This window comes from Corythoichthys intestinalis, chromosome 10 (genome assembly GCF_030265065.1).
Source record: "Corythoichthys intestinalis isolate RoL2023-P3 chromosome 10, ASM3026506v1, whole genome shotgun sequence".
Lineage (NCBI taxonomy): Eukaryota > Metazoa > Chordata > Actinopteri > Syngnathiformes > Syngnathidae > Corythoichthys > Corythoichthys intestinalis.
In genome coordinates, this window is record NC_080404.1 from 30,253,503 (window position 1) to 30,273,816 (window position 20,314).

At 38.0% G+C, this 20,314-nt stretch overlaps 1 protein-coding gene across 1 annotated transcript in view; it reads left to right on the forward strand.

Moving 5' to 3' along the window:
- Positions 1-20,314, forward strand: part of LOC130922699 (protein bicaudal C homolog 1-like) — a 135,634-nt gene that overhangs the window by 14,079 nt on the left and 101,241 nt on the right. Inside the window, exon 2 of the mRNA XM_057847635.1 lies at positions 15,478-15,524. Coding sequence (XP_057703618.1) covers positions 15,478-15,524 — 47 coding nt within the window. The remainder of the gene's footprint in view (positions 1-15,477; positions 15,525-20,314) is intronic.

Consider the following 20,314-nt stretch of genomic DNA (forward strand, 5'->3'; position numbering starts at 1 on the left):
GAATGCATGTTTCTATTAAAGTGGATTATTTAGATTAAAAAATATTGATGAAAAAAAAAAAACAATGGTGACTAGGAGAGTATTTCATTATATAAGAACGGTTTGTGGTAGCCCTGCTATGGTGATTCCACCCAAGGGTAGCTAGGATTGCGTCCAGCTGACCCAAGACCCTAACAAGGACAAGCACTAAAGAAAAGGGATGTATGCTTTAAAAAGTGATGGCTTAATTGTTACGTTCACATAATTGTCAGAATAAACTAACTGACTGTCGTGGATAACCATTCTCGCACAATAAAGTTTATACTGTCCATCCATGGGAATGCTCACTAAAAACTACAAAAACTATTGTTGGTAAGTGAATAATTTGTGTTTCTGAGGTTAACTTACTTTGCAGTTTCTAAAGCACAACTATTATCAGGCAGCTTTCACACGATAGAAAATAAGGTGTGCGCACAAACACGCCAATGGGCATCCTCATCATATCATCATATTTTACTTTGTTGTGTTACACCATACAAAAAAGTCCTCCTTTTGAGGCTTCATCCTCCTCTTCCTCCCGGGTGCTGAGTAAGCCTGTTGGACAGGAAGTGGATGTCTTGAGGGGGAATGCGCTTCAGTCCTTGCCTTTCTCTTGCTTCCTCTTAAGAAGTTTAACAGTGCTATGTTGTCATACAAAGTTATGGCATATGCTTTGAGTCTTTACTAATATGGTGACTCTTATTTTGATAACGAACCTATGTTGCTTTTAAAGAGAATGAGGTGAATTGTTTGTTTCCCACTAATCTGTAAGCAATTCATTGCTCTGAGGCATCGCTCTAAGGCAGCTCCTTCTAGTAACGTTGCTCCATGCATTAGTTCCAACTAGTCTTGCTGTTAAAATACGTTTGCTCAGAGGACAGATCACTTTATTTTCCATTTGATGACTTCACAATAAAAGCAAAAACAACTTTCAGTGGTGTAAGGCCTTTTCGTATGAAAGCAGGAACTGAGATTCTTGAATTGTCAGTAATGTATTTTATCCATGTTTGTTTATAGGGGGGGGTCATACTGTAACAATATATTCTCATGGCCCTAGTGGGAATAACGGATGCGACGATACACCTAAACTCACAATACAATGCACCACAATCTGCCAGGGTCATGATATGATACATCCCAATACGATGTCAAAAAAAAAAAAAAAAATCAAGATGGAATGGCGATCGGCTGCCATCTCACATTTTGTGGATTTCAGGCTTTGAAAGAATGTACCGTATTTTTCGGACTATAAGTCGCAGTATTTTCATAGTTTGGCTGGGGGTGCGACTTATACTCTGGAGTGACTTATGTGTGAAATTATTTACACATTATTACATCTTTTCACATGTTATTTTGGTGTTTTGGCGTGACACTGATGGTTTGGTAAACTTGTTAGCATGTTCTTTATGCTATAGTTATCTGAATAACTCTTAATAGCTATGTCACGTTAACATACCGGCCACGTTTGCATTTTGTTGTTCATGGATCATATAACAATAAAAATAATAAAAATAATTGTAAAAATAGTATATAATCAGTACAGTTATTCAGCATGTTGTTCTCTATCTTTTTTTTTTTTTTTTTAAATTGCCTTTCAAGATGACATACATATCTGTTCTATGTGTTGGATTTTATCAAACAAATTTCCCCCAAAAATGCGACTTATACTCTGGTGCGACTTATATGTTTTTTTCCTCTTCGTTGGGTATTTTGTGGCTGGTGTGACTTACAGTTCGAAAAATACGGTAATCTAGAGCTAGTGAAATACCTTATTGGCCCGAATATAAGACGGCCCTGATTATAAGACGACATCCTCTTTGTCAAGACTCAAGTTTGAAAAAAGACTTTTTGAACACCAAATTAATTTTTGTACAGAAAATACAGTACATCCGGAACAAATGATTATGACAATGTATTTGAGAGAAAAAGCATGTTACAGTATTTTGCCTCATTCAAATCTTAATATCTGAACATTTAAATATGTAACTTAAAGTGCAATCACATTCGTAAATGAATAGCTTCTGCTTTTTGAAATGTAAACAAACTCATCTATTGTGATAAAACAACAAAATTGCAATAACTGCATTAACCATCAAAGTTAAGTCTAACTGTAATTGTAGTCTTGAAACAAATCTGAATAAGGAAAAACATTGCAATAAAATAATGCAAACTTGTTAAACTTGAGAGAAGCTGAGATCTGTCATGACAAAACATCGCTTCAATGGTATCTGGCGCCATCTAGAGTTGTGAATGGGTATAACGTCTAGACCGCAAATATAAGACGACCCCCTCTTTTTTAGTCTTATTTTAATGCAAAAAACACCATCTTATATTCGGGCCATTACGGTACTTAAAGAAAGAAACCGTTTCAAGCAAAACACTGTTGGAAGGCTATTATTTCTGAATAAAATATATCCTTATAGAACTTGTTGCAGTTCTTTCATATAGTAACACAACCACATTCATATTTTCTTAAACAAATAGCCATAACATTCTCAATACTGTTTTGCCCCTTTGGCTTCAAGACCACTTGAAAGTAGAAGAACAACCATGAAGAAGGAGCTACGTTTGGCCATTGCTGCTCACCCTCTAACTTCACTTGCGAGCGATAGACAAGCTCTGCTGCCACCTGCTGTCAACACTGTTGTTGTCCCAAAATACTACAATTCGTGCCTCATGCCTCCCAACATGCAATGTGGCGCTTGGGATATAAGTAACTTAAAGTTAATGTCTGTGTACCGGTAATCATATCTTTAGTTACTGTTCCAGTTGTTTCATTAATTCTAGTTATGCTAATTGGTATGTTGTTATGTGATAAATTTTGTTCTGTTTTGAAACTGTGAGTTTGAATGACCTTAGTTACGTAATAATTTTAATTACCTGCTATTACTTGTCGAGTGGAATCTTCTGATCTGTCCTCATAAGTGCCACAAAATATAGCTGGTGTCTACTCATAGTAAGGTTGCTGGGTCAGTTATGCTATTTGATTCAAGTATTTGTGGACTAAACTTGTCATATCATGTGGCAGTGCATCTAGTCATTATATCGTGAACCATTTATTTCAAACTTGATGCGTTTTGTGACGTTTTGTATGCCAATATAGCGTTAAACGATATGTTGTCCCAAATTTAGTGTGAATAGTCATGTTGTTGATCTTAATTTGTCTTGCAACTCGCTGGCAAGTAAGGCAGCAACAAGTGATTACATTGGTAATTACTTTGGCCGAGACATGTCAGGCGTACTGCAAAATCCAAACATTTTGCATAAAGAAAAAAGGCACAAATGCAAATTGCTACAACAAAAACGTCAATTCCAAACGCTTTGCAAAAGAAAAAAAGCAAATTCAAATTGGTCAAAACGGGATTGCAACACGATGTCTAATTGATGAAACTGGTAGAGGCACTCTTTTCATCTCTGGCAAAAATATAGTCAAATCTAGGGCAAACTCACACCAGGAAAGGCCACAGTTCGCTTTCTTTGGTCCACAACAAAATAAGTTTGGTCCGGACTCTTTTGATGTGGTTCCTTTTCACATTGCAATTTGAGGACGCGACCCAGGATTAGACAACAAACCTACGCATGTGCAAAAATCCTTCCAATCATTGGACAAAACGTTTGTTTTATCCATTTGCAAGTGCTTGCGGTAGTATCGGAGGCCTATGATGCCACGTTGAGCCCCAACTCATATTAGCACTGCTAACCAGCCTGTAATGCTAACCGAGGGTGATTAAACGTCCTCTTTTGCCCGGACATGTCCACTTTTTACATCCTGTCTAGGGCGTCCGGCGGGGTTTTATAAAATCATGAAAATGTACAGTTTTCATTATTTTTCACGGGACCAATTAGGGTGTTTTGAGATTGACTGACGTTTTGCACCGAAAACTACGGTACTGTTCTAGTGGGTAATCTAATTAATTACTTTTCTCATCTTGGCAACGCCGTTACCGTTACTGAGGACGGAAAGGCATGCGTTACTATGCGTTACTATATTGGTCAAAAAGTCTGAGGGAGACGGACTCACCGAGACGACAGAGCAGAGCAGGAGCGGGGAGGAGGCAAGAAAGTTGTGACGCCGAGCAAACACGATGCTAGGTAGCTCCAATAATACATGTTGTAGCCGATAGCCTACAAACTACGCCCGCATGTTATGGTAGATATGGTAGATATTACATGTACTGTATATAGATATAACTAGATGCAAAATGACAGACATGGCACTATATGCGTTAGTAGACAGCTGCCATCTTAAAGCAGTAGACTTTTTAGGACGGCTCTGTTGTAGAGAACCTTCCTAGCGAACCTAAGTAACTTTTATCTAAAATACTTCTAAATCGGCAAAATCTTGACTTGAATCTATCTTTAAATGATAAAACAGTTTTAAAACTTTCATATGTCGAAAGTAGAGAGAAGGGAACTAATGCAATAATGGGAGCAATTTTAACAACTTTTAATAGTTGATTCAGGGTAAAGGGTAAATTAGGGTAAAGAATTGGGCTCGGGCCAATTGTACCAAAAACCTTCACAAAAAACTTCACATAGTGTGGCCAATGTTTTTTTTTTTTTTTTTTTTTTTTTTTTTTTTTTTTTTTGAGGCAAAAAAAAAAGTAATTATCACCAATTACTTTGCCAAGTAACTAATTACTCTTACATTCAGGTAATTGAGTTACTAACGCAATTACTTTTTGGGAGAAGTAATTTGTAACTATAATTAATTACTTTTTTTCAGTAAGATTAACAACACTGGCCGCCGTAAACATAACAAATAACAATGACAGCACGTAGGTTCGAACGCTTGCAAGTGTGTCTTCACTTCACGAGGAAAAATTACAACAAAGCGACTTGCAGTCATTGCAAGATGGAGATAACTGCATCGGGAGATATAGACTGCACTGTCCTCACCGAGACGCTAAGGCTCAGTCCTGGCTATACAACTAGCTAAACTCTCAAATGACGATGCAGAAGACGTTGGTATAATTTGCTGACTTTATTCAACCATCACTTGAAACTAAAAATAGAAATGAAACAAATCCATTTTGTCCCCAATAACAAACAGGTTTGCATCAACGTAAATCAGCGATGATTAGCTTCTAACACAGTAATAACAAACAGTTAGCATGCGTTTGCTAGAATTAGCACATCGTTTAAACCACTACACAACTGGATTTAAGTGTCCGATCGCGAGTGGAAACACACAACAACAACACAGAAGATGATACATACAGGCATTGCCTCTGTTAATGTTTGTAAAATATCTACAAAGAACGTAGGCTGGTGGCAGTGTTTCCCTTTCTCACTAACTCGCTCACTCGTTTGGATGCGGCATTTCTTCTTCTTCGCGTGTAAGCGCGCTCTTCTTCACGTGAGCGCGTTCTTTCTTCGCGTGAGGAAGCACAAGGGCGCCTCCACTTGAGCGTGAAAGCACCATAAAAACTAAAAGGCATGCATTTCAATATACTGGTAAATAAAAACAGGGGTCCGCAAACTATGGCCCGTGGCTCCATATTTGGTCCGGCCCCCTGAACAATTCTGGAGAGCATTTTTTTTTGTTTGTTTGTTTTTTTCTCCCTCAGTAGTGTTATTTATTTCCTGGCCTTTTTCAGTGAATAACTCAGAAAGGGTTATTTGGTTATTATCTATTTAATTAATAGTGCTATTATTATTTATTATTATTATATTATATTATTATTTTATTTACTTTTGTTCCGTGAAAAATCCACAGAGGGTTATTTGATTGTGGCTTTTCTGAAAAACGATAATTTTTTTTACATTTACGCACTCCTGCAATCGTCACACTTTTTCTGTTACAAACTGACCCCGGCCTCTCATCAGAGAAGGGAAAAGTTATGTGGCCCTCACAGGAAAAAGTTTGGGGACCCCTGCTTTAACACATATTGCCAAAGGCAGAACAACGACCTATATGCCAATATACGTATACCAATATTTTTTATTTCTATTAGAGACATGTTTCAGTAAAATGTTACACATTCTTGTGCATTTGCCACTTATTGCCACAGTTAACATTGAGGCTTTGGGCCTCTTTTGACCTCGTTGTGAGTTTGTAAGGTTGTGACTTCTGATTAAAGAAACTCGATGCCAATCAAAATGTTTGTTCTTCTTTTTCCCGAAATTAGAATCGATAAAAGAATCGATAAAGAATCGAATCGTTAAGCACTATCGATAATGGAATCGGAATCGTAAAAATCCTATCAATTCCCATCCCCAATGGTGATAGTATTATCATTATGTATGTAGGTATGTGATTTACTCATGTTTTACTTTTCCCATTACGTTATTCCTCACTTCTACAGCCTCCATTACAACCACCAACTTCTAGAACAACCAGTAGCTACTTACCTTACTGGGGAGTTGGCAACACCGCAAGTAGTATTCCCAGCAATGTTGGCCCATACTGCTAGTGTAGAATAAAGAGGGAAAATGTCACCACTGTTGTGGAGCCCAAAGTAGCGGAGTAAGAGTAGCTTTTCTTCTTCACAAATCTAGACACATGAAAGTTTTTTTTTTTTGTTTTTTTTTGTTGTTTTTTTGTTAAAGGGTTATTAAATTATTATTTTTTATTTTTTATTTTATGTTTTTAAATTATACCCAGTTTCTCTCACCATGTATCTTCTGGAATAGGGACTGGCTCACCCGCGACCTAAATGAAGACCAACACACACACGAAAATGCATAGACGAATCACATTACTTCCGGGGATCACTTTTGATGGGCTGCGGATCTAATGTGAAAGTGAACTGTAGTCACATATCTACTGCATGTGTGCATTTAAGGGGCATGGCAAAGTGACTAACAAGAAAGGTTCTAGTCAGGTATAGCCAATAAAATACATATTTAATATGTCCAAAAGTAGGCTACGTGCTTATTTAATCAATTTAAAAGGAGGCTAAACGACTAATTGTACGTGATTTAATATTACTAATATTCATCACATTCATTCACAAATAAAATCTACCCAGTATCTTTATTAGGGGTGTGACAAAATATCGAAATGGTGATATATCGTGATACTTTGTATCCCAAAAGGTTATCGATATGCTCCTGCCAAGAATCGAGACATCGTTTTGAAAAGGTGTCAATGTCTAAAAAAAAAAAAAAAAAATGAACCAACAAGTTGCCACCAAAATCTTCCACCATAATGATCTCTCAGTCGCCCAATCCATTTAGACTGGGAACGTTTGTTCATTCGAAACCAGAGCATTCAGTCATTCTGTCCGATTTTCAGGGCATTTACAGGTTACTTGCTGTTCATTTTAGGGCATTTACAGGTTTTTTTCTGTTGAGTTTGAGTCACTGCCTATTTATTTGGATGATTCCCAGCTCATTTCCTGTTCTGTAACTCAAAATAAACAGGAAGAGACCCATAAAATACCAACATAAAGTAACCGAAAATCAACAGGTAAATGACCTTAAATGGCCCAAAATTATATCATTGCCTGGCATTGGCTGCCACTACCGGCCATAGACGTTCAATCCGTTTGAAGTGGGAGGGAATTCACAGAAAAAGCTTGTTTTTCCTGTTTATTAGTTGTTTGTAGAATATCTTAGAATGATTTCCTGACCAATGTATCTAATCGTTGTATCGCCATATCGTCAGATCATCGTTATCGTGAGTTTTGTATCGCGAACCGTATCGTATCGTATCGTGAGGTACCAACAGGTTCCCACGCTTATCTTTATTAACTGTGCACATTAGGGTTACAGGTAAGGGGAGCCTATGGTAGACAGAGCCTGTGCACACCCTGGACTGGTCGCCAGTCAGTGGCCGTAATCACTTTGTAACTCAAGTTAATTTCACAGCAGAGCTCATTCCTTCCTTTTCACACCTTCATGTTCACTCCGCAATAACACGCTGGTACAATTAAGATATTCTATTCATTCTAGTCAAACTTTGCTTGCGTGCTGCATTCCTGCATCGCGGCCATGATGAAACGCTCAGCAGCTGTAATATAATTGAGCTCCAGTCAGTGGAAAAACCTGTAATTCATTACTTAAAAAAGAAATAGAGAAAAAAAAACTAAAGCCCGGGGAATCTTATTTCAGCGCCGCACATCACCCTGACCCATTTCTGCCGTTCCTGAGCTGTAAATGAATATCTGTTATTCCATGTCTTTTTCTTCTGCCCTTGTCGAAGTGCAGATTTACATTCTGTCTGGTTTGCGGTTGCTATTTTAGAAATGTTTCTTAGAGAGTGGGGGTGGCACAGCGAAATATTGGGCGCCCTCTGAGCTACATACACATACATGCGTGCCCGCCACTCAGTACTTTGACCACTCCCCTTGAAAAACCTTTGGTGTTTGTCTTTTGGAGAAGCTCTGGTTTTGGTTTGTTGTTCTCTCTCTGATCACTCAGCATTGACTGTGAGCTGCTTTTCATCCCTTTGCCTTGATTAGAGAAATGTTTTTTTTTTTCCCAAAGAATTCTAATTCTGTCCATCCTGGAATATTCTCAATTTGTGTGCTGAAAAAGGAAATGATATTCTCAGGTATGCATGGGGAGCACCTGATTGGACACAGTGTCTGTAGGCACAGTTGAGTGATGAGATCAGCCAAGTAGACTTGAGAAGAATACTTGAGCAGTGCTTCTAATATGATTAACAGCGATTACCCAACAATGTCATGTTTACTCAGCTACAGTTTCCAAGTGAGGCTCCCTCCCTTTACTCAGCAGGGGACCTGATACTGGACTGGAGATACCAGGCACCAGGAATGCGATGCCTTGTGTAATCGCTTGGCATCGTTTATGAATGATGATGCGGGAGGAGGTGAGAAAGAAATGTGAGCAGCATCGGCTTAATATCTGAAATTCTCTTGCTTGAGTTTGTGTAAGGTTCGACAATTTGTCATGGTTAGGGAGTGTCACAAATGAGATCATTACAGGAGCTGAATCAAACAATTCTTCACTGACCAAAAAAAAAAAAAAAAATGATGCTCCGTTTTAAAGGACACAAAATGTTTATTAGCCTCGTAGTTTGCAGGGTGTGGGACAGACAGCTTGATAATTAAAAAAAAAAAAAAAAAAACTTATTAGGGCTGTCAAAATTATCATGTTAACGGGCGGTAATTCATTTTTAAAATTAATTACGTTAAAATATTTGACGCAATTAACGCACATGCCCCACTCAAACAGTTTATAATGACAGCACTGTGTCATGTCCACTTGTTACTTGTGTTTTTTGGTGTTTTGTCACCCTCTGCTGGCGCTTGGGTGCGACTGATTTTATGGGTTTAAGCACCATGAGCATTGTGTAATTATTGACATCAACAATGGCGAGCTACTAGTTTATTTTTTGATTGAAAATTTTACTAATTTTATTAAAACGAAAACATTAAGAGGGGTTTTAATATAAAATTTCTATAACTTGTACTAACATTTATCTTTTAAGAACTACAAGTCTTTCTATCCATGGATCACTTTAACAGAATGTTAATGTTAATGCCATCTTGTTGATTTATTGTCATAATAAACAAATACAGTACTTATGTACAGTATGTTGAATGTATATATCCGTCTTGTGTCTTATCTTTCCATTCCAACAATAATTTACAGAAAAATATGGCATATTTTATAGATGGTTTGAATTGCGATTAATTACGATTAGTTAATTTTTATGCTGTGATTAACTCGATTAAAAATATTAATCGTTTGAAAGCCCTAATTATGTAATGAAAATGCCACTTTGCCTTATTTTGTCAAATATTTGTAAATTCCTCCGTATTTTTTTAATAATGAAAAGTGCAAAGTTTTGAGAATGAATGGACACCTGCCATTTCTGGAAAAGGACTATTTTTGGATTTGTTTCTCGTTCTCTCAACCTGGATTTCAACCTTTCCATCAAACCTGAACTTGTAACCGAGTGCAAGAATGCACCAGTAAAAGTTTGATGGTATTGTTTGCATGATTGTTGCACGTGGATTGTAGCCACAACTGTAGAAATCAACACTGTTTACATTCCGCTAGTGTCACAACAGTGGAATCTCCCGGGTTTAGTCTCCCTGTGAAATAATGGAGAACAGACGCGTGTATCATTTTCTAGTGTTAGGCCTCTTCATGCTTTCCTCTGAAACTCATCAGTTATTTACATTCTGTGACAGATGGACTTATTGGATACATTTCGTAATTGGAATCGCCTCCACAAAATGACAAGATTACTTAGGATAAAACGATTTCTTGTCAATGTCCAATTTCTCTGAAATCTCAAGCGATCCTCTTTAAACTCTCCGTCTCTAAAGAAAACCACTATTCTTTTTGGACTATTTGACATTGAGCACATTTTTGTGCTTATGCCAAAGTACACTATGTTGCTGCATTACTTTATAGTTTGTGGCAGTTGTAAGGGTGTGGTTTCGTTAAACTGCTTCCCAACTTTGTTAGCGTGATGGCAAAATAAAGGAAAGCATGATACGTCAGCCTTAAAGATGGTTTAATTAATTTCCTTTTTCCAGTAACAATTTCAGTGATTTCGCATTTAAAGAATGTTGCAGATCCACCAGCAATAGGTGAAAGTTAGTGATGAACATATGGGCTTCCCATGAATTAATTTTATTGAAACACAGTTTTGTACACAGTGCAAACATTTTTGAACACATAAAATAAATTACGGCACGGTGGATGAGTGGTTGGCGTGTCTGCCTCACAGTTCTGAGATCAAGAGTTCAATCCTGGGCTCTGGCCTTCCTGTGCGGAGGCTGCATGTTCTTCCTGATCCTGTGTGAGTTTTCTCCGGGTACTCCGGTTTCTTCCCATGTCCCTAAATCATGTGTGGTAGGCTGATTGAACACTCCAAATTGTCCATAGGTATGAGTGTGTACGTGAGTAGGTTGTTTGTCTATATGTGCTCTGCGATTGGCTGGCAACCAATTCAGGGTGTACCCCGCCTCCTGCAAATTGGCTAGGATAGGCTTCAGCAACCCCCGCGACGCTCATAAGGATAAGCGGCACGGAAGATGAGTTAATGGAAAAAAGCATTACATGTACAATGGAGAACTACATTGTTTTTTGTTTGTTTGTTTGTTTGTTTGTTTTGGGGGGGGGATTGGGGGGTGGACTAACCAATGAAACCACTTAGTATAATTTTTATCAGCACTCATTCAAGATTTTCTGCTGTGTTAAAAAACATTCAGTTAAGTCTTTTATGACTCTTATGACTCACTGACAGAAACAAACACTGCCACAATCCCTGTGTGACCTGAGCTACAAATGGACAACTCTCTATTTTGAAATCATATGAGAAGTTGCAATCTCTCCAACAAAATGCTGAAAATATACTTAAAGGATGCGCTTTGCAGACGGTTTTGACGCATTCAGTCAGCGTCTCCACAGAGGCCTGTAATTTTGGTCGGTAGGTCAAAGAGTAGCTACCCTCTACTGGTTAAATGGAGAGGCAGCAACTTTGCAAGCCATGAAACAAACTCATCATTGTGCTGTTAAACAAGAGAAAAGAACCAACCTTTGTTGATTCATTGCTGTAAGTGATCCCTGGATATGTCTGAGTCTATGCACATTTTGTTTAGATTAATATAAGATGTGATCATAACCCTTAACCGAGATTGTCAGAGAACTCCATAGCTAATGTTAAAATTACCCTTCAAAATAGAACTTTTGGACCTCTTATATCATATTGGAATAAGATGATCTCCTTTTTACAATCCCAAGGTACATTTATATGATGGATTTTCAACAGCAAATAAGATATTTTCTTGTTTCTTTTCTAAAATGGGCTTACCAAAAATTCATGATGATATTTTAAGCAAGAAATTGCGCATTATACTCGAGAAATTACAGCATGTAATTTCTACATGGACAGGATTTTATGTCTTGCCTGTTTTGCACTGTTTTTATTTATTTGTGAATATTGATGCAGTGAACAACAACCTATTGTGCTTTTCAATTGCCCCCCAGAAACGTTTTGGAAGAATGTTCTCTGGTCAGATGAGACAAAAGTAGAGCTTTTTGGGAAAAGGCATCAACATAGAGTTTACTGGGGGCGGGGGGGTTCAAAGAAAAGAAAATGGTCCCCAGAGTCAAACATAGCGGAGGTTCCCTGATGTTTTGGGGTTGCTTTGCTACCTCTGGCATTGGACTGCTTGACAGTGTGCATGGCATTATGAAGTCTGAAGACTACCAACAAATTTTGCATCATAATGTAGGGCCCAGTGTGAGAAAGCTGGGTCTCTCTGGGTTATGGGTCTTCCAGCAGGACAATGACCCAAAACACACTTCAAAAAGCACTAAAATGGTTTGAGAGAAAGCACTGAAGACGTCTAAAGTGGCCAGCAATAAGTCCAGACCTGAATCCCATAGAGCACCCGTGGAGAGATCTGAAAATGGCAGTTTGGGGGAAGGCACCCTTCAAATCTCAGAGACCTGGAGCAGTCGGCCAAAGAAGAATGGTCTAAAATTCCAGCAGAGCATTGTAAGAAATTTCTTGATGGATACTGGAAGCGGTTGATCGCAGTTGTTTGTCTAAAGGTTGTTCTACCAAGTATTAGGCTGAGGGGTCCAATACTTTTGTCCGGTCGGCCCGGTTTTGGAGTTTTGCGTAAAATGATAATGATTTAATTTTTTTTCCTCATTTTCTTTTGTGTTTTTTCATTGCAAGCAAAGTAAATGGTTACTACCAAAGCATTTGTAAGTGCAATCATTTTCTGGGAGAAATTGAGCATTATCTGACAGAATTGCAGGGGTGCCAATACTTTTGGCCAGCCCTGTATGTTTGCAGGTTTACAGAGATTTTTAAAACAGATCTTTTGGAAGTTCTTCCCGCCTAATGATGGGGAACACTGTTGGATTACATGGAATGAATTTTATGTTCAATACAAAAATGATTTCTCTTATTTGTTTAAAAGCCAAATATTATTGAAGGGCCATATAAAAGATTATTGCAGCCCTGTAAATGAGATAGCTAATGCAGTACATATTTTTAGGCCTCTCCAGAATACTGTAATTTTATCCAAGATATTCTTGTCGATGTCTAAATTGTTACCTGTCAATAAAAAAGATTCCTTAGCGTCAAGCAAAGGCATTTAGTTCTACAAACAGAACTGTAATGAACTTTTAAGCTGAATTGAACTCAATAAAGGAAAAATACTCAAGTTGTATTTTTCCCTTAATAATAAAATAACAATCGTTTTAGCATTTCTCCAAATTAGCACAATTTAAATAGCGACTGACTGCAATATTCCGTCTTTGAAGTGAAGCATGTCATCAGATCCAGGTTAAGAGTAGGTGTTCTTAACAGTGAACCGATGGGGTCTTTTTCCTGATAAAGGCCCGAGTGTGTGTTGTAATCTTTCTGTTTCGGGAGCGGATCCTCTAACGGCTGGTTTGCATGCCACGCATCTGTCGGAAGAATGTTTCTCTTCTTAGCATGTCTGAGTTTTTTGTTCATGGTTTCTCCTAAGTTCCTGTCAGTCTGCCGCCTCAGTGTCTCTGTGATCCATTTGTCAGTGAAATTTGTTGTGATATACTTTTAATCCTTTCAAATTGTCAATCTGGGCTTGTGCCACATCTGTTGAACCATTCTGTATTGTACATAAGAAGCAAAGGTCTTTTACTGAGATGTACAAAAGCTTTGTTAATTTGTTTGTTGCAGTGTGACTGCTATCAGACAAATTTTGGAGTCTGTCATATCAACCAATGACTTTCCCATTTTATTCTTTTCAGTAATGATCCAGCAAATATCCAGACATCATCTGATATTAGTGCAATATGAAACCGAAAATTCTTTTCGCTTAAATCCAGTCTACAGCAAAGTGGTCTCGTTGTGATTATAAAGTGTGAGGGTTGGCGTTTACTGAGCAGCCTGTAAAAATGTAATGTCTCCGAGATGATGAAGGTGTTAGTGTATCGCCAAAGGCCACAACGTCTCCTTCGAAAAGCAATAAAGCTGCTTTGTTTTTGTTTTTTTTTTGTTTTTTGCTTCTTGTATTCTGCACACGCATTGAAAATTTTAGTGTTAATAATGGGAATGTCTCAGCAGTTTTGATACATTTACCCACATTAAAATCCACGGATGCTCCTGACCCAGTTTCTTAAAGTCAGCATAGATTCATCTCAGAAAGCGTTGGTGAAGAGACATCATTAAAACTTCCTGTTCTCCCAAATGATAGCGAAACATGAGAATCCTCCTTGGAGGACAAATATGTATTTTATATCAGCAGAGCTGCCACAATCTGGAAGACTTGCAGATGTGTTGGAGTGACGACAAGCCTAGTTTGCTTTGGTTTTTGGCCCTCTGTATTCATCCAGAGTGGGTCGCTCTTCCAATTCAAGTAGATTTGTTAAAGGGGTACTTCATCAAAATCAAACTACATGTGTCATATATAATAACTGATTAATTGCATGGGTTTCTGCTTGTTGCATCAGCTGTAGCTCAAATTTAAATCGTTTGAAGCAGAAATTCAATGCTGGGTCGACACCAATTGACGCTTTCCTGCACGTTCTGAATCACAATCTGCTGCTTTCAATCAGTTGTTGCAGTCCAAGTGTTTCATCTTGATCATTGTTCTAATGGTAAGAACAAATATGTCAAGAAGCTGATGAAAAATTGAATTTACTGCATTAGTTTGCAAGCAGATTTGGAGATGGACGTGATACATTTTTGTCCATTTCAAAATCCTTTAGAATTCAGTTTGTTTGATCACAGTGGAAATTTCATTTTTATTGCTGCTATAGTGCTGACAAAGTTTTGTAGCCTTCAGGTAAGTTTCTGTAACTTGCGAGTTTAAATGTGCAGTTAACATAAGGGTAGGACACATTATGTTTCCATTTCCTATAAGTTTACTGAGTGTATTTGGCAAGCTTTCTGTGTATATCATAAAAATGAATCATTTTATACAGTACTTTGAGTTGATGCCTGAAGTCAGTATTGTGATAGGGTAGTTTTTTTTTTTTTAAGATTCATTAAAAAGAAAAAACTAACTTGCTGCACGTATACAGTATTAAAAACCAGCTGCAGTTGAACTCACTGGACCGGCCAAGGGAGTTCCTCCATATTCTATTTCATGCTCGGAAAATGACTTTCAAGAGCCCAGCTATTGTAAATTTTGATTTTTGTTTGCACAGGGATCTTTCTTATGTGGTTCATATTCCTTCCTAGTTTCCAAAGTATTTCCAGAAATATGCCGAGGAATTTGACACATTGCAAGTCATTGACATTTGACCCAATATTGTATTTATTACACCGTTCCTGGCTCCTGTAACTTTAATACCAATGATTACCTTGAATCCATCAATTAGTCTCCCAGGATTGTTTTACAATCTTTCGGATTATAATGAATAACTTTGAAACTATTCCCGTAAATTAGCGGAAACAATAACTAGCCAAATATAACATAAGCAAGAATCTGAGCGCAACCAAAGACGCTGCAATATAAAAATACGATCTTAGATAGGTTACTCTGCTTATAATACTTATTTGTGTCCTTCTCTTTCTCACTATAGCCGCTTCAGAAGGGAGAGTGAACGGTGGGGAGGATTTCTTTCAAAAGGTGAGTTTAAGAGTTTTGTCCACACTTGGTTGTTTTCTTTATTATCTTTGAGTTGTGTTGTTGCCCGCTGAGTGTCTTTTCTGTCAAGTGGGGGGGGGGGGGGGGGTGCTGTGAGGGGACGCACACATGTCAGGTGCTCTGACAGTTGTTCCTGATTACAAATTCAAACAAAACATAAATCGATGGAACTGACGCTGACGTTGAATCGCTGTGGGCCACCACAGTCTGATCCCTGTAACACAGCTGACACAACACTGGGTCTTTTTCTCACTTATGTAACGGAACACAAAGTACACGTTTGTGTTGTAAAAGTTGCAAACACGTGCAAGTGGAGTCTAGAAGCGCTCCTTCATTGACTTCATCTGTGTTTAAGTAAACGTTATAAAACTTGGAACATCTTGGATGGTCAACAACTCACTTTCGCAAATCGTGGAATATTTTTATTTTTACCAGTTTGAGCAAATGTCAAATAGTACAGTGGTTATCATACTGTTAACACCAATTCTTAGCTCTTGAGTTGTCATCATAAGCACCTATATTAAATTATAGGACCATAGTGCATCTACAGTGGTATGCAAAAGTATCTGAACCTTTTGGAATTTCTCACATTTTTGCACAAAATCACCATCAAATGTGGCCTGATCGTTGTCAAAATCACACAGATGAAAAAACAGTCTGCATTAACTAAAACCTATCCAAACATTTATAGGTTTTCATTTTTTTATGGTGATAGTATGCAAACGATGAAAGAAGGGGGAAAAATAAGTAAGCGAACCATCACATTTAATATTTTGTGCCATCCCCTTTGGCAGCAATAACGTCAACCAGACGCTTCTTGTAGCTGCAGATCAGTTTGGCACATAGATCAGGACTAATCTTGGCCCATTCTTCTCCACAAAACTGCTGTAGTTCAGTCAAATTCCTGGGATGTCTGCTGTCTCTAGGTCATGCCACAGCATCTCAATCGGGTTCAAGTCTGTACTTTGACTCATCCATTCTAAAACGTGTAATTTGTTCTTCTGAAACCATTCTGAAGTTGATTTACTTGATCATTGTCTTGTTGCAGCATCCATCCTCTTTTTAGCTTCAACTGTCTGACAGACGGCCTCAGGTTTTCCTGCAAAACATCCTAAGTTTTAAATTCATTTCATTCTTCATCTCATTAATGATTGCAAGGTGTCCAGGCCCTGAGGCAGCAAAACAGCCCAAAATCATGATGCTCCCTCCACCATGCTTCATGGTGGAGCTGAGGTGTTGATGTTAGTGAGCTGTTCCATTTTTCCTCCTCACATGACGTTATGTGTTCCTCCCAAACAATTCAATTTTGGTTTCATCAGTCCACAAAATATTTTGCCAAATCTTCTGTGGAGTGTCCAAGTGCCTTTTTGCGAACATTAAACAAGCAACAATTTTTTTATTTAGACAGCAGTGGCTTCCTCTGTGGAGTCCTCCCATGAACACCATTCTTGGCCATAGTTTTACATATAGTTGATGTGTGCACAGAGAGATTGGACTGTGCCAGTGATTTCTGTAAGTCTTTAGCGGACACTCTTGGGTTCTTTTTGTAATCTCTGAGTATTCTGCGCTGAAGTCTTGGCGTCATCTTTGGTGGACGGCCCCTCCTAGGGAGAGAAGCAACAGTGCCAAACCTTTCCCATTTGTAGACAACTTCTCTGACTGTCGATGGATGTTCTCTTCAGACAGCTCTTTTGACGAGCCATGATGCACATCAGACAATGCTTCTCATCAAGACAATTCTTCCCAGGTGTGTGTTTTATAGTGGGCAGGGCAGCTTTAAACCACGCATCAATGATTGGGACACACCTGACTTCAATTTTTTGGTAAAAATTTGTTTCAATTACTATTTAGGGCCATGTCCACACGTAGCAGGATATTTGGTGAAAAGAAGACATTTTTCTATGGTTTTGCCTATCATCCACACGCACATTTAAACCAGGATTCTTAATTCTGCGTTTGTGGCGCCATCATGTGGACACTGATAACTGAAGAATTAACTGGAAACGTCACTGACTGCGACAAACTTTGTCCTAACGTCACAAATGAGACCAATGTCTACATTTGGAGTAAATTAGTCACTTTTTTGCTTCATTTAAAAAAAAAAAAAAATTTTTTTTTCACTCTTGCTGTGCATCTTATTGAAGAATGGTATTATGGTTAATTATTTTACTGTTATAAATGTACTTAAAATGAATAAAAGGTTGGCTGTGGAAGTTTTTTTTTTTTTTTTTTTTTTTTTTTTACAAACGTGCAGGTGTGGATGCAATTATTTTTTTCCCGACGTATTAGGGCAGAATCCTTAGGTTTTTTTTTTTTTTTTTTTTTTTTTTAACTTGCTAGGTGTAGACATGGCCTAAAACTCCTTAGGCAGAGGGTTCACTTACTTATTTTTCCCACTTCTGTTATTGCTTGTATGCTATCCTCATAAAAATATGAAAACCTATAAATGTGTGGGTGGTTTTAGTTAAAGCACACGCTGTTTTTACATCTCTGTGATTTTGACAAAGATCAGATCACATTTGATGGTGATTTTATGCAGAAATGTGAGAAATTCCAAAAGGTCCAGATATTTTTCATACCACTGTAAGGGTTCATCAAAAACAAAACAGATATTTTTGGACTAGTTTCCAACCTACAGCAGACTTTAATGAACCTAACATGCATGTTTTGGAAAATGTTTGAGAAATTGAAAGGAAGGGGGAAGATGCAAATTCTTTGAGTGGAGTTTGGAGCTCAGCTGAGTTTGGAACTTTAGGACACGGAGGCAATTGTGCCAATCATTTAACCAGAGCCCTATTACGAAACCTCAGGTCAATTTAAAATACCAGCAATCATGGTCATTGGTTTTAGGTTGCAACCAGTTTTGCTATCACTTAGCTTAGCTCAAGCGCCTTGGGTTGGATTACATTCAAATTTAAAGGGAGCCTTGTTCAGACGATGACCACAAGTACTTGAAGATTTTGTGAAATTCAGAGATGATAGTGTAAGGAAAACACTGATTATTTTAATGTTGACCTCAAGTCTATCATTCAACAGAAATGATTGTGTAGTGGAACCTCAAAATTATTTTTTTTTTCCTCTGGTTTTGAGATTTTTTTTTTTGTGCTGGACCAACATTTTTGCAAGTGGTACCTCTGAAACGTTGTACAAAACCTATGAAGTTTAATAGTTGTGAGACCTCGGTACTTTCTTTTTGTTCCTGAATAGTGTGTTGTCATCTCCTGTTCGTTAAGTGTATAAAAGAACCTGTGAAAAGAAAAAAATGGATTTTTTCCTTCAGACGTCAGCAAATTTAGCTGGACCTCTTTTCAATGCGTATCAAAGGATTAACTCTGGCCTTGTGATTTGCTTTTTCATTGAGTTTTTGTGGTTGATTTTTTTCCTTTTTCACTGTAACACAGCTCTGTAGTTGTTGAACTGGGACCTTGACTTGACATAGAGAAATAATCTCTGAAAATCAGTGGAGAATTACCTGCATTAAAACAAAAACTAGTTTGGACATGGGGAATTGATGCCAGATCCACAAGTTCCAGAGTGGACACATCGACAGCTTGATCCCTGCTTTATGTTTATGCTATTTTATTCAAAAAAGAGATTCGTCAGCCAAAGAGTATTTGAAAAGTGAGAAAAAGTTTGAGGGCTCCAAAGAAGTAACTTTTTTGACAACAGCTGTCAAGGTCTTAGCATTCCTCTTGTCTGTTTAAAGTATTTGGTGTTGTACTTAATGAAACAGAGTAGAGAAGGCAATTTAACAGTTCCTTAAGCGCTTTTCTGAGAAAGCCTAATGTAAAACAGGTGCATAGAGCCATCTGTATGGAGCAAGTACTCTGCACCGTCGGCATCTCACCACCTCTTACATATAATGTATAAGCTAAAATATCATAGGTGCTCTAAAAAGCAATTAGGAGAAAATCTGCCTGGAGGTGTGTCAACTTTGCGCTCAAGGTCTCAAGATCTCAACTAAAGTAGTCACGGCTCAAGGTTAAATCAATTAAGAATTAGAGTGAGACTATTTGAGTTGGAAGACCGCAAAAGACAATGTTTTCATTCAAGCACAGTATTTCCATTTGATTCCATTCGTGTGCAGTTGCCTGTCAGATGGCGTGATCCGTGTCCATGCCCTTGTTTGAGGGCGGAAAATAAACATGGCTTTGGACGGCGTAACAGTATTGTTGAACATAATGAAGGGAGTGCATGATACCTTGAAGCTGCTGAAAAATGGAAACTGTTAGTTTGACCACTTCCTGCCAGACCAAAATGCCTATACTTGGCTTTACTAATTAATGACATGCCACTCCACGTTTTCTTTTATGAAGTTGCCTGAAGAGTCATAGGTAGAAACTAACTAAAAGCTCACAAAAAAATGTCCACCCCCTCACTCTGTCCCTAGGCCCAGTTGCTCGCTCTTACTCACCGTCTACTGGACTTCCTTTGACTCCAGAGTGGTAAAAAAAAATGCACAGTGTCATTGCAAAACCAACAAGATGGCAGCCGTATGCAAAGACATTTAAACAATCATTTGATATCCCAGATATGTAGCTCAGATCCATATAGTATTGTGCGCTGTTTTCCATTCTGCTGGTGCACTGAATTGGCTTACTAGCATGACAAAAAGCATACTAGAACATAGACCTTTAACTGGATTTCAAGGAAATTAAAATTACTTTTCATGAAGCAGGAAATACAAGGTGGTGCTTTAGTGGTCAAAACAAAAATTACCTTCAGCTACAAACATATCTGTACGTCAGAGGCCTTGCTCCTCTAAACAGTTT